The following is a 14,371-nucleotide window of genomic DNA, read 5'->3' on the forward strand; positions in this document are numbered from 1 at the left end:
CCTTCCTTCTTTGAGAAAGCTTGCGAGCTTGTCTCCACTTCGTCTTGGCTTCTAACCTCTTCTTCTATCCGCAAGTGTCACCTCACCTGTATCATTCTTCTCTTGGAAAGCAAGTTTAGGATGTTTTGTTTTGAAGTCAAAGTTTGTAAGAGTCCTTGTTTGTAAGTCATTTTATAATATTAAAGTTATGTTTTGTTAGTTATATTTTGTCAAGTTTTGAGTATTTATGTCTCTTTATTGTTTCTAGAAAGGTTTTCTTTTAAATGTATTTGATTAGACTTAGGTTGTATTTTAATTTGTGGGATTTTTTTAAAGGAGATAGATTAAGAGGATGTACCTGATAAATGTGAAGCTCAGATCTATCTAGAAGTCAAAATTTGAAGATCCCCCACAAGTAGAGTCCATAATAAATATTTAATTGAGTTATATAATAACAAGCAACTCATCTGCCAAATCTAGTTGTAATAACTTTTGACTCTATAATTTACTTCCATTTTGTTTGATTTGTTTATTCAAGCATGTTTTAATCTGTTTACCTGATAGCGCATTAGAAAATTCATATTTTTCTTAGGTTTATTCTCTTATTTTGCTTGGGTATGGTCTGGACATGTGAATGCGGTAGCTTCATAGAACAAAATTAAGATATATACTTGTTAAAATACTAAGCAATTAAAATCAATGTAGGCTTCATGATTTTCAAATAAAAAGAAAATTACATAGTTCCCTTCAAGTCGTCAAGTTTTAAAAATTTAAATTGATCATGCATAACACAGTGTGTCATATATAGAAAGCCATCACTTAAAGTTTATGTAGCAAAAATTTATTTTCTTTGAGTCAGCATTGTGCATACCCTTCATGGTTAGATTTTTTTGTCTCAAAGCCAAGTTATTAGCCCTTTCTTCTAAATAAAAAGTAGCATCTCTACTTTTCATATGCATTGAGAACAAACTTCATGTATTAAAAGTGATTAGGTGGGTTTAGCTGGTAGCCCTTTTCAGGCAGGACAATAAATTCAAAGGTTGGGCTGACTATATCTTATGTGAGATATATGTTGTAAGTCCCTTGCATTTCGTTAGATTTAGATTCGAGGCACTACACCTTAGTAGTCCTCATATTAATTTGACGCAATTGTTGATTTCAATTACTATATAAGTTCTCACATTTCAGATATTTCCTCCATCTTGTGTTATTGAAATGTAAGCCCGACCTTCTAATCAAAATTGTCAACTTAAACAAAATTGGATTCTAAAATATAAAGCCCAACATAGAATAATTCGAGCACCTTTGAGATTTCTCAGAATCAAGTGATGCTAGTTCACTCTTTTAACTCTCTCATTCCATGAAATTTAATTTCTAGTTGATCCCTTTATCATTTGAAATTCCTAAAGATCAAAACTCTTTAAACAAGAATTTTATGTGTTTTAAAATCAAAACTTTAGCCAATATTTGAATGATCTTTAAAAGAAAGAATCACTAGTTTAATCAAAACTATTCTCAAGTATCAAAACTTGAGATATAATTAACTATAGGGGCTTGTTCCAATGGGCTTTTGTACCCCAGAATAAATTAAATCCCATTCAACCAAATATTGAATGGAGTAATCTCTGTTAAAATTATAAATTTTGTTATCGAGTCTATTAGGAAATGATATTTTTTATCCTCCAAGGCTATATATCATTTTTTTATTCGTACTCGATCACACAATATGTAGTCCGTTGAGAATGATAAACATTCTCCAACAAAGCCTTCTCAAAGGCTCTGGATGCCTAAATCTTTAAAATTAAGGTCAAGGTGGAAAGCTAAAAACAAACAAAACTTTAACAAAATATGCCACTCTCCTTAAAAACTTGTGGCAAGAACTTGATCACTGCATATGCATAGAGTCGAAGTGTCCAAAAAATGCTGCTATCCTGAAAATTTATTTTGAGAAAGATAAAGTATATGACTTTCTTGTAGGATTAAATGTGGAGTTTGATCAGGTTTGAGTTCAGATCCTTGGAAACGAGGAGATCCCCTTATTAAACGAGACCATTTCTCTCATTTGTGCTCAGGAAAGCCGATGAGGAGTAATGCTAGAGTCAAAGGTAGTTGAGGTTCAGCAATGGTGTCAACCAAAGAGCGTCATGGAAGGAAATGCTAAATGTTACTTTAACCAAACTCTATCCTCATTTCAAAAAGAAAGTATCATTCACGAGACTTCTTGCATTCACACCCGACAACAAAACAGGGTGTAAAAAAAAAAATGGTCACCTTCTAGCCTCCATCCGTGCACATTTATTCCACCATAATGTGTCCAAATCCTACTGGGGGGAAGCCCTTCTGACTGTCACATATCTCATAAATTGACTACCTTCAAAAACCATGGGATTAAAAACACCAATAGATATTCTATCATCTTTTTATCCTGAATTTTGAACCCATAATAACCTTAATCCCTAAATCTTTGGGTGCACTACCTATATGTTCACATTCATAGCCAAAATAGAGAAAAATAAGATCCAAGAGCACTCAAATGTATCTTTGTTGAATATTCATCCACTCAAAAAGATTATAAGTTTTATCATCCCTCCACCAAGAAAATTTTTGTATATATTGATGTTATCTTTGATGAACAAAAACTCTACTTCACAAACCTCATCTTCAGGGGAACACTAAAATTGAGAAAGATGAGGAAAGTGAGCTTGCCCCTCTTGACCTTCTAGTTCCAACTCAAATCAATCCACAAAAATCTAAAATCAAAGCTAGGAATGCTGAGGACAAAGTTATTATGAATAACAGGAGGTTTGGGCAAGTGTATTCCAAGCGTACAAATTCAAATTATGCTCCCAAAAAGATCCAAAAATCTTAACTATCTCCTTAAATTGAGGCAAACACAAGTTCACAAAAAAAAAAAAAAAAACTCGTACCGTATAACCAACTTTGTATTCTTCCATAACATCTCACATTCACACAAAAATTTTATGGTTAGACTAAATGATATTCATATTCATAATAATATTTATGAGGTCTTTTCTAATGAAAATTGAAAAAGTGTCATGAAAGATGAAAGTAAACCCTGGAAAAGAACAATACATGGGAGATCACCGACCTACCAATAGGAAAAAATCAGTTAGCTGCAAATGGGTGTTCTTTGTGAAATACAAAGTTGATGGTATATTGGAAAGGTATAAGGCAATACTCGGTGTGAAAGGATAACACTCAGACATACGACATTGACTACTAGAAAACTTTTGCACCGGTTGCCAAGATGAGCACCGTAAGGATCCTGCTCTCACTAGCAGCTAATTAAAACTGGCTTCTGGTACATCTAGATGTCAAAAATGCATTCCTACTCGAAGACTTAGAGGAAGAAATATTTATGGATATTCTACTAGGATTCAAGGAGAAATTTATGGGTAACAAAGTGTGTAGGATAAAAAGGCTCTATATGGGCTAAGTAGTCACCTCGACCTTGGTTTGGAAGATTATCAAAAGTTATGCTACTTAATGGTTATCGGCAGAGCCAGGGAGGCTATACATACTCTTCAAGCACTTCAGGGGAAGTCACAATTCTTTTAGTTTATCTGGATGATATGATCTTGATTGAGAATGATGAAGATGAGAAAGCGATTTTAAAGAAATATCTTGCCAATAAATTTGAGAACAAACATCTTGGTAGATTAAAATATTTTCTTGGAATTCAAGAGTCTCACTCCTGCAAAGCAATCCTCATTTCACAACAAAAATACATTAACGATCTTCTTAAAGAAATAGGAAAAATAAATTGTAAACCCGTATCAACACCGGTAGAACCAAATTTCAAATTGGGGGAAGCTAAAGAAGATCCAATTGTAGATAAAGGATCTTACAAGAGGCTTGTGGGAAAATTAATCCACCTTTCTCACACCAGACCATATATAGCATTTGCAGTAAGCATGGTTAGCCAGTTCATGCCAAATCCAAAGCAGACTCACATGCAAGCTGTAGATAGAATACTACACTACCTTAAGGGGAACTCAGGTAAAGGAATTCTTTTCAGAAGAGACTGTGGAATAATCCCAGAAGCATATACTGATGCAAATTATGTAGTATTATCGGTAGATAGGCGATTTACATCAGGATAATACACATTCATTGGAGGAAACATTGTTACATGGAGGAGCAATAAATAAAATGTGGTGGCAAGGTCTAGTGAAGAAGTAGAATACAGAGCTATGACCTTGAGAATATGTGAGCTACTATGGATTAAGATAATTCTAGAAGACGTGAGGATTAAGTGAGAATGACCTATGAAGCTACACTGTGACAAAAAATCAACAATCAGTATAGCTCATAATCCGATTCAACATGATAGGACCAAGCACATAGAAGTGGACAGACATTTCATAAAGGAGAAATTATACTATAGTTTTATATGTATCGATCATAACTCATCAAAAGATCAGCTTGCAGATATTCTTACCAAGGGACTTAATATCTTTCTGGTACTGATTACGAAGCTGGGAATGACAGATCCGTATTTCTTAGCTTGAGGGGGAGTATTCAATCCTAGCCGTCCCTTGCCATTTTGATCCTACGGCTAGGATGGGAATCCGTGGGAGGCTCAACTGTTAAATCCCAACAGTCTCTTGGCATTTCGATCCCACGGCTAGGATGGGAATCCATGGAAGGCTCACCTGGACACGCCGATCTCCTTCCTTATTTAGTTGGCTGATTTAGGAAGGATTATATTAGAGCAATTATGCGTGATTTTGTAATTATTTGTTTCTTTATTAAGATATCTTTTATAGATCTATTAGTAGGGATAGTTTTGTGCAATAAAAGTAAGCATTTTCCTCTCCAATTCTCTGAATTTAACTATATATGTATGTTTTCGATCTCCTTAGCTGGATCTGTTCATTTCTTGTATACTATGAATTTTTTCATGCTGTATCTCCTGCTATGGCATGTATGCTACATTTTTTCATTTCCAACTGGTAAGGTTATTGGAAATTTGGAATCATTACTAAGTAATTCATCTTTTCTGGTTTTTACATTTTTTTAACTTGTTCTGGATAAGCAAGTTGGATTCTTAAGGTTCTCTTAAAAGCATTCTGATTTTCTCTCTTAAAAGCATTCTGATTTATGGTAAAACTGATCAGGCTTTCTGAAAAAGTTTATTCACTCGTAGCGGATGTTATGGAAAAATTGGCCTTTGTTGTTGCTCCTCATCGGAAGTTCTTTGCAGTTGAGTTAGCAGGATTAGCCCATAACTTGAGTGTTTCATCTGTTGGTGTGCTTGCGACATTGAGGAGCACACATATGCTGGCCTTAGGTGCAGGTTCTATGGCTGGAGCTGCAATTTTGCGTGTACTGCAGACCCTTAGTACGCTTATTATAGTTGATGGAGCTAAGTCTGAAGAGTTTGGACATGGGCATGATGAACCATCTATCTTGATCAATTTAAATTCAGCACTTGAGCCTCTTTGGCAGGAGTTAAGTGATTGCATTACAGCAACTGAGGCAAGGTTGGGGCAGAATTATACGTTTTCTTCTTCTCTATCAATTCCAGATGCTTCAAACCTTTCAGGAGGTCGTTCTACAGTGTCTCCTCTTCCTCCTGGCACTCAGCAGTTGTTGTCATTTATAGAAGCTTTTTTCATTATATGTGAAAGGCTTCAGATATACCAAATCATGTTGGCTGATGACTGTACAACTGCTGGGGAAAAAGAATTTACTGGGGTCTTACAATCACCATCTGTTAAGAGTAGTGGAACTGGCACTCTGTCATTTGCAAGGATGGTTGAAAAGCATCGGCGCCTTCTTAATGTTTATATTAGGCAGAATCCACGCCTGCTTGAGAAATCATTTTCTATGATGTTGAAAGTTCCAAGGCTTATTGATTTTGATAATAAGAGAGCTTATTTTCGCTCACGGATTAGGCAGCAGCATGACCAACACTCTTCTGCTCCACTAAGAGTAAGCGTTCGGCGTGCTTATGTCTTGGAAGATTCCTATAATCAGCTGCGATTGCGTTCGGCTCAGGACTTGAAAGGTAGGTTAATGGTTCATTTTCAAGGAGAAGAGGGTATAGATGCTGGTGGACTGACTAGGGAGTGGTACCAGCTTCTATCAAGAGTGATATTTGATAAGGGAGCATTGCTTTTTACAACGGTTGGGAACAATGCAACTTTTCAACCTAACCCAAACTCTGTATATCAAACAGAGCATCTTTCTTATTTTAAGTTTGTTGGCAGACTGGTAACACAATTTCATAATTCTAGATTCATTTTATCGCGCTCATAATGCTATGTCTTCTTGAATTTCTCTATTTGAATTATATGTGTAGGTTGCAAAAGCACTTTTTGATGGGCAACTTTTGGATGTGTATTTTACTCGCTCCTTTTATAAGCACATACTAGGCGTGAAGGTATCTTATCATGACATTGAGGCAGTTGACCCTGACTACTATAAGAACTTGAAGTGGATGCTTGAGGTTTGTGAATATTTTGATAGTTTTATTTTATTTTAAGTGGATGCTAAAATATGTAATATACCTCATTTTGATTTTCTTTTCATGACATGCAGAATGATATTAGTGATCTTCCAGACTTGACATTCAGCATGGATGCTGATGAAGAAAAACTTATACTATATGAGAAAAATGAGGTTTGATGTATTATATATTTATTTAAAATTTAATAATAAATTGATGAATTCACTTGTATTTACTGGTGATCCGTTATTTAATTATTATGTGCAAAATCTTGGTAGGTGATATTGAAGATAAACTTCCTTCCAAATTTAGATGAAAAAAAGTCTGAATCTATAAAATTGGCGGCGAGACAAATATATAGATTAGACGCCCAACAATCAGTAGTGAGGGCAACTGTACAACATTTTATAAATATTTTTCAACTTCTCTTTTTTACAAAATTTTATGCACTTATTCTTTCGTGAAACTTTTTGATAGTTTGGATTTTAGTCTCTTATGTACGCATTGAAGAAAGGTTGATCTACTATTGAAAGGACAACTCTCAACATTGATGATTAATTTAGTCGATACCATTCTCATCTGGATATGATCGTAGGAACTATATATGCAAATGGAGGCTTCCTGTATTTTGTCAGTACTAACAATATTTACCCTCTCATAATAAAAAAACTTATGTTTTTTCTTTGATTAGACCAATTTTAGGCGTTTCTTAATGTCCTTGCAAATATTACTAGTGGAGTAGATTGTTGATATCTGGGAGTTTTATAATGGTGTTTCCAATACCATCTTAATACTAAATTTTCTGTACTATCTTTTAGATTCTCAATTTTAAAATTCTCCCTTTTTCCACTTCTGCCGTAGCAACTATCCTATTAATATTTTTTTGAGCATATGAGTTTTCTTGTGCCGTGCCAGTAGATTTACACGACGCTTAAGCTCAAGAGATACTGTTTGAGTCACTTTTGTCATTTGTGGGAAGTTTGGTGACTCGTTGCTTGAAAGGAAGGAAAACATTACTGATGTTAGTTATGCATTAAATGTAGAAGTACAAGCACATGAGGATGATAAAGACATTATTATGTGTTTGCAGTGTGTGTGGATGGGTGTCATAATTCACTTTAGCCAACAATTGCAAGCATAATGGAAGGGCGTGCATGATAAAAATATCTACATAAGTAATAACAAATCAAAGACTTTAACAACTGAATCAGCAAGAATGAGTGCATGTAAATAGTATCATAATTGATATTTAGAATAATGATGATCATAGAGATATTTTGACCTCCATTTGTTTCATATTTTTTAGATTACTCAATCTTGATGGGCCACTATTCCTTTCATCTTCCATCCAAATTTTTATGACTTGTGCCAATTTAGCTACAAAAAAACAAAATTTCAATTAGTAAAAATGGATAAAAACATTGACAATTATGAATAAGAAATTACTAAGGTCTCTAGAAATTAACATGCTTGCATAGAAGATTAGGGGAAGAGCAAACTAGCGGCTTCTAAAGGCTCTATAAATGCATTTCTTGATGTCTAAATCATAAAATGTAAACCATAATCGCAAATTAGAATATCCTTTCCACAATCATTAGCATGTTACCCTATATTTCTTAAACATGTACATTGATCCATCAAAGAGCGATAACTAAAGAGAAGAAGAGGTTATGATTTGGAATGCATGTATTTAAAAAAAAAACACTAAGGCTAAAAAAGAGGCAACATTGTCAAGGAGTGCATGCCTGGAGAGTGAAAAATCAAATCCCAGCTAGAGTTTAAGTTTTGAGTGTTAGATATAAATAAAGAAAACAAAAGAACACATAAATAAATAAAACCATAGCTCAAAAAATTGAAGATAAAAATATAAAAAGACTGAGAATTCTATATAAGGTTAGGTGATGTGATACGATCAAGAATTGCACGTGAAATTTATAAAGAATCACAAAGTGTGCTAATTTAAGATTAAGGTATCGTGAGATGAGGTTCAAGAGTTTTCAATTGTCAAAATTATTATGATAAGCAATTACAAACTGGATGTTTGGACACAATTAGCGATAAATCTTGAAATTATCACAATAAGACAAATGCGGAATAATATAGAATCCCACGGTTAATATTTTGAAAATTCACTACGAGTTACCTTGCTCACTCACACTCGAAGTAGGGCTTAGCGGAAGAAGGTCTTTAACATACCCAACGATGCCACGAGGACGGTAGCAACCCCAACGGTCTTGAACCACAGAAAGGTTGATGGTGGCGAGGATGGCGGGAGTGGTTGACTGTTGATGCTCCAATCGTAGTTTGGGAGTTGACGATCGATGACGCTCGCAAGAGTAGGGACAACTCGATCCAATGTTGTTCCAAATTAGCACATAAGCATTAGGAAAATTTATCATGAAATCCAATTGGTTTTGAAATTCAAAATTGATTGGACTTGAAATACTTTCCTAATATGACTTTTGACAAATTTGGAAAGTTTGAGGTTCAACCAATTTGAAGTTCAAAATTTGAAACTTGTGGGAAAAAGGGGCGAGGCCGGTGGTGGAGGATGGGGGACGGGGTGTTGGAGGGGATCAGCCGGCGGCTAAAGAGGAGCCGGCGGGTTGGATCCCAAGATGGCCGGTGGGGGAATTCGGGGCTCGGATTGAGGGCAATCGGGATGAAGGCTTTGGTTAAGTGGATGGGAAAACACAAACGAGAAGATAAAATAAACTTAACCACGAGCCGCGGACTCTTCCAACGACTGGTGGGCCTTACGATTTGCTCCCCTTGAGCTTTCTCCCTTCTGTAGCACTCATGCAAGAAGAAGTAGAAATAAAACATAATTTTCATTCAAATATTCATTACCCTTTTACAAAGCGTAAGACCGAAATATATAGGTCTCAAACACAAAGAAAAGAAAAGTACTCAAATGCCCTCTGGGCTACAATAAGAAAACACTCCCCATAGGGGTAAACTAGGAAACGGAAATGCAAACTAAATAAAACATAAAATACATCAAAAGTAAAGACTCTGGATCGTAGCCGTCGATCTGCGCTGTCTCCGGCGATACACATGCTTGAACCTCTGATCGATGTCCTCATCATTCTCCCCAGGTGGGAGAAAGCTCGACCCCGTCTAGTAAAAATCTTTGGAACTCCCGTACATCTCTAGGAGATCTGGATCCAAACTCTGTAGCTCCTCTCGATCAATCCATGTGTCCTCTGTCACCGGCTTCCCTTTCCAGTGCACCAAGTACCTTTGGCGTCCACCCTCCTTCGTGGAAATGATTTCATCGTCAAGTATAGCTTCGACCTTCTCCACAATGGGTGAATGGGGTAAATTGGGGAGTGGAGGTAGGCTGAGGATCTCACTAGGTCGGTTCTCACAGGGCTTATTATGAAGTGGATTATTAGGGTTAAACTCAGGTCCCTCGAAAGCTACTAAATCTTCAAGATTAAACGTAGGATTCATATTAAAGCCTTCAGGAAGGTCTAACACATAAGCATTATTGTTTACTTTCAAGATTATCTTAAAGGGGCCCGCATTTCTAGCATGTAACTTTTTAACGGCTCCGTGGGGAAATCGCTCCGGACGAATTTGTACCATAACAAAATCTCCAATTTCAAATTCTTTAAATCTCTTCTTACGATCAACATCAATCTTATAGTGAGCATTACTTTGTTGAATTCTTTTATTTATTTCTTTGTGCAATTCTTGAAGATGAGATGCGAATGCAGATGCAGACTCAGAAACTCTAACCTTAGGACTCATGGGAATCAAATCAATGGGCTGTTTGGGTAGGTATCTGTACACGACTTCAGTAGGACTTAGACCCGTAGATCAGTTCATAGAGTTGTTGTAGGCAAATTCAGCTATAGGTAGTTTAGATTTCTAGTCCCGTATATTTTCTCCTACCAAGGTCCTTAAAAGATTTCCTAAACTCCTATTCACTACTTCAGTTTGACCATCCGTTTTGGGGTGAAAAGCAGTAGAGAATTGTAATTTGGTCCCCATTTTGTGCCATAACGTCTTTCAAAGATAACTAGTAAATTTCACATCCCTATCTGATACAATGGTCTTAGGTAAGCCGTGAAGTCTCACAATTTCATCAAAATACAGCTTAGCTATTCTAGAAGCATCAAAAGTTTTGGAGCACGGGAGGAAATGGGCCATCTTAGAAAATCTATCTACAACTACGCATACTGAGTCAGCTTGGATAGTAGACGGTCTGCTTATTCCCTGTATCCTAATATTGATGAAGTTGTATTGCTGCCCATTTTTTCTAATTTTTAATGAAGTGTACTCTATCATTACTTTTCTTGATACTTAATAGAATATTTTGATTGCTTTGCGGTTATGGATGTAGGCAGTTCTCATCAAATCATATAAATCTTGTGTACTTTGTCTTGTGATTTATATTGTGATTGTTTCATCATATTTGGGTTGTTTTGCTTGACCTGTGTTTTTCTCCTGATAAAATCTTTGGATTTTCTCAAGTTTTCCTTTGACTTGATGCCCCACATAGTTGGATAAAGGCTTGATGTTTTAGTATCGTTTTTCCTTTAATTTTGATGAAGGTTACTGATTATGAGCTTAAACCGGGAGGGAGGAATATCAGGGTAACTGAAGAGACAAAACATGAGTATGTGGACCTTGTGGCAGAACACAGGTTGAGTACAGCCATTCGCCCTCAAATAAATTCCTTCCTAGAAGGTTTCGATGAATTAGTTCCCCGGGATCTCATTTCAATATTTAATGATAAAGAGCTTGAACTTCTGATCAGCGGACTTCCTGAAATTGATGGTCAGTGGCACTATATGCTTATTATCGGTTCTTGATTGCAGCACTTTGTTGCAGCCGGCTGTATTATATATATAACGTTTTTTTTTTTTTTTTTTTTTTTTTTTTTTAAAATTTAAGTGTAGGGAAAAAAGTAAAGCTCAAAGAAGCATGTTTACTCTTTGAAAAAGAAGGTCAAGTTAGATGTGATTTAGGCAAAGGATAATGGGAGAAATCACTTTATTATCGAACGCTTGATTTAAAGATTGATAATGTGATTTTGGTGGGGACTGTTCATGATCTCTCTAATCCATTTATCTTTTGGCAATTTAGGTTCCATTGGAAGGATTTAAGGCCTTGCAGGGGATATCTGGCTCCCAAAGGTTTCAGATACACAAGGCATATGGCGCTCCTGAGAGACTTCCATCAGCCCATACCTGGTTAAATTTGATACTGAAAGATCATGTTGCTCTTATTTTCAACTTTTTTAGACCTTGACCCCCTTTACTTATCATGTTCACTTAAATACACAGTTTCAACCAGCTCGACTTGCCTGAATATTCATCCAAGGAGCAATTAGAAGAACGTTTGATGCTTGCCATCCATGAAGCTAGTGAAGGTTTTGGCTTCGGCTGATTTGGTTTTGCTCGTTTGAAAGGCCTTGTTTTTCTGTTTTTCGTGTACAGGTCAGATTCACTATAATGTTTTTTGAGTTTATATTTGTTTTAGCTCCACTATTCCTTTGATGAATAGACCTCCAGTATGATTATATGGCCATTCTCTTGTTGTATAGATGCCCAAAGTAACCATTTTTTTTTTGGTTATTTTTGCCACAACTTGGCAATGTAAGAAAGCTACTCTGAGGAGGCATAATAAAGTGATGAGATTAACTTATAAATATCGCCCTTCGGTGAATGTTTACAACACTTATACCCTGTCAAAATGCGAAATATAAATTATTTTTATATATCTAGATTATTTTGTTGTTGGGGTTTTCAGTTATTGATCGCTTAATTATTTGTTTCTTAGTCATTTTATTTACCCTGCAGAACCCAAGCAACCGTTAGGCTGATGAAGGGAGCCTGCTGTTTTACAGGGCTTGTGATTTTTGTTAGCCCGATCACCAAGCTGGCTTTTCGGATAACCCCTGATGGTGCAAATAACTGTTGTGTTTTTTGAATATTTATTTATTTATTCCGTATGATTACACAGCTTAGATTTGCATTCTTCTACTGCGCTAGTAGCTGCATGGATGCTTCATGTTTTGATTTGTAATGGTGGCTAACAGAATCAGGGTCGCAAGTTATTAATCTACTATCTCTATCTATTGCTAATCGAGATGCCTATACACTGCAAAGGATTCAAAGTGGAAATATGAGAGCGTTAAACCATGAGCTTTCAAAAAGTTTCTGAAGCGTTTCAGTAAGAACTTAATTATTAATTTATTTTATTTTGGTATTCATAGTTTTTCTATAACGTTAAGCTGTGTAGTTAAACGTCTCTCTGTGTTGTTAAAGTGTTTTGAAACTGAAAATTCTAACTCCATATATATATATATATATATATATATAAAAGAAACTGTAGCTCTCTATACATACAAAGTGAAGAAAAGGAAAAGATAATGACATGTGCGTCTGAGATTAAACCGTTGGGAACCACAGTGATCCATTCCATAGTAGGCATTAGGCGTTTGTTCTTTAGCAGAGAATGCACATGGCACAATTGGAAGGAATTAAAAGTGCTGGTGTGTATTAGACGGCCTGTTTATCACCTCCCTGCAAGCTAACAGAAGGTTCTGAGATAGTTAGCTTGTTTCACAAATCAACAAAATGAGGAATTGACAAAGATTTGGTGAACACATTAGCGATATGATCTTGTGTATGAACATAAGAAATATGTAGAACATGGTTCTTGATGCAGTCACGAATAAAATGAAAATCAATTTCTATATGTTTTGTTTGAGCATGAAACTTGGCTGCGGAGACAACAGCTTAAAAGACCTTTCTTTTTTATTTATAGTACTAAAGGTTGGAGTAGCTTCAATAGAAGATAAGATTAGAGAGAGTCGCCTTAGATGATTTGGTCAGATAAAATGACAGCCTTCCGATGACCCGATTTGAAAAATAGAGGTATTAGATTTGACTTATGTTAAGAAATGTAGAGGCAGACATAAATAGACTTTGGTAGAAAGTAGTAGAAGGGATCTTTCTTTATTAGATTTAAACAAGAATTTGACTTTTAATAGGACACAATAAAGAAAAATGATTCATGTAGTTGACCCCATATGGTGGGATAAAGGCTTGATGTTGTTGTATGGTAGTATAACTCATCTTGTTGTGGCAATTTTCATTGTAAATTTGAGACAGAAATTGTGCCGCGAAAAAATCATCAAAAATCTCCATTGCAAAGCTTCCATCATTTTCGGCAAAAAATAATCTGCCGCAAAGTTCGTTGTAAATCCACCACAAATTGCAAACTTTCATGTAGTGAATCACTGTTGCCAATCACCACTATCTTTGGACTTTACATTGCATTGGTTTTCATTCAAACCAAATAAAAAGAATATTCACCTACATTTATTTTAGACTTATCTAAATTACTCAAAAATATTCATTTTATACTATATTCTTTTTACACTGCATTCATTTTATACATCATTCATTTTTTTGGCCAACCAAATCGCTCCTTAGAAAACATTATTTGCATTCTTTTTTTTTTCTATATTCCAATTACATGATTGCCATGTAACTCTCCTATCTCTCCCCCATCCTTTTGTTTGTTTAAAAGAAGAGAAAATTATGAGGATGGTGATGAAAAATTGAAAAAGGACAAGGAAGATCCATAAAAAAATTTGTATGGTACATTAGGAAATTGATCTAAGGATTCATACAAAATTAATCTGAATAAAAAAGACTTATAAAAAATTCAACATGTTTAACTATAGTCAAAATTATTTTTATTCTAAGAATATGAGCGCTCTCAAATGAGTGTTTACTAATTAATTAATTACATTTTGAGGGTACTGAAGAATACTCAATAAAAAAGTCAATCTTGTGTTCTCATTCTTTCGATGTGTTCCCAAAGTATTGCGAAATAGAATGAAAAAAAAAAAAAAAATCAACTAGTTTTTTTTTAAGAAATGTAAGAATTAAC

The 14,371-nt window shown here is 35.3% G+C and overlaps 1 protein-coding gene across 1 annotated transcript in view; it reads left to right on the forward strand.

Moving 5' to 3' along the window:
- LOC110101365 (E3 ubiquitin-protein ligase UPL1) overlaps positions 1-12,553 on the forward strand; it is a 53,261-nt gene extending 40,708 nt beyond the window's left edge. The window contains exons 9-16 of the mRNA XM_028697036.1: positions 5,121-6,219; positions 6,308-6,454; positions 6,547-6,627; positions 11,017-11,269; positions 11,365-11,417; positions 11,552-11,658; positions 11,752-11,904; positions 12,268-12,553. Coding sequence (XP_028552869.1) covers positions 5,121-6,219; positions 6,308-6,454; positions 6,547-6,627; positions 11,017-11,269; positions 11,365-11,417; positions 11,552-11,658; positions 11,752-11,854 — 1,843 coding nt within the window. The 3' untranslated portion in view covers positions 11,855-11,904; positions 12,268-12,553. The remainder of the gene's footprint in view (positions 1-5,120; positions 6,220-6,307; positions 6,455-6,546; positions 6,628-11,016; positions 11,270-11,364; positions 11,418-11,551; positions 11,659-11,751; positions 11,905-12,267) is intronic.
- The last annotated feature ends 1,818 nt before the right edge of the window (positions 12,554-14,371 follow it).

Source organism: Dendrobium catenatum, unplaced genomic scaffold, assembly GCF_001605985.2.
Source record: "Dendrobium catenatum unplaced genomic scaffold, ASM160598v2 fragScaff_scaffold_853, whole genome shotgun sequence".
Taxonomy (NCBI): Eukaryota; Viridiplantae; Streptophyta; class Magnoliopsida; order Asparagales; family Orchidaceae; genus Dendrobium; species Dendrobium catenatum.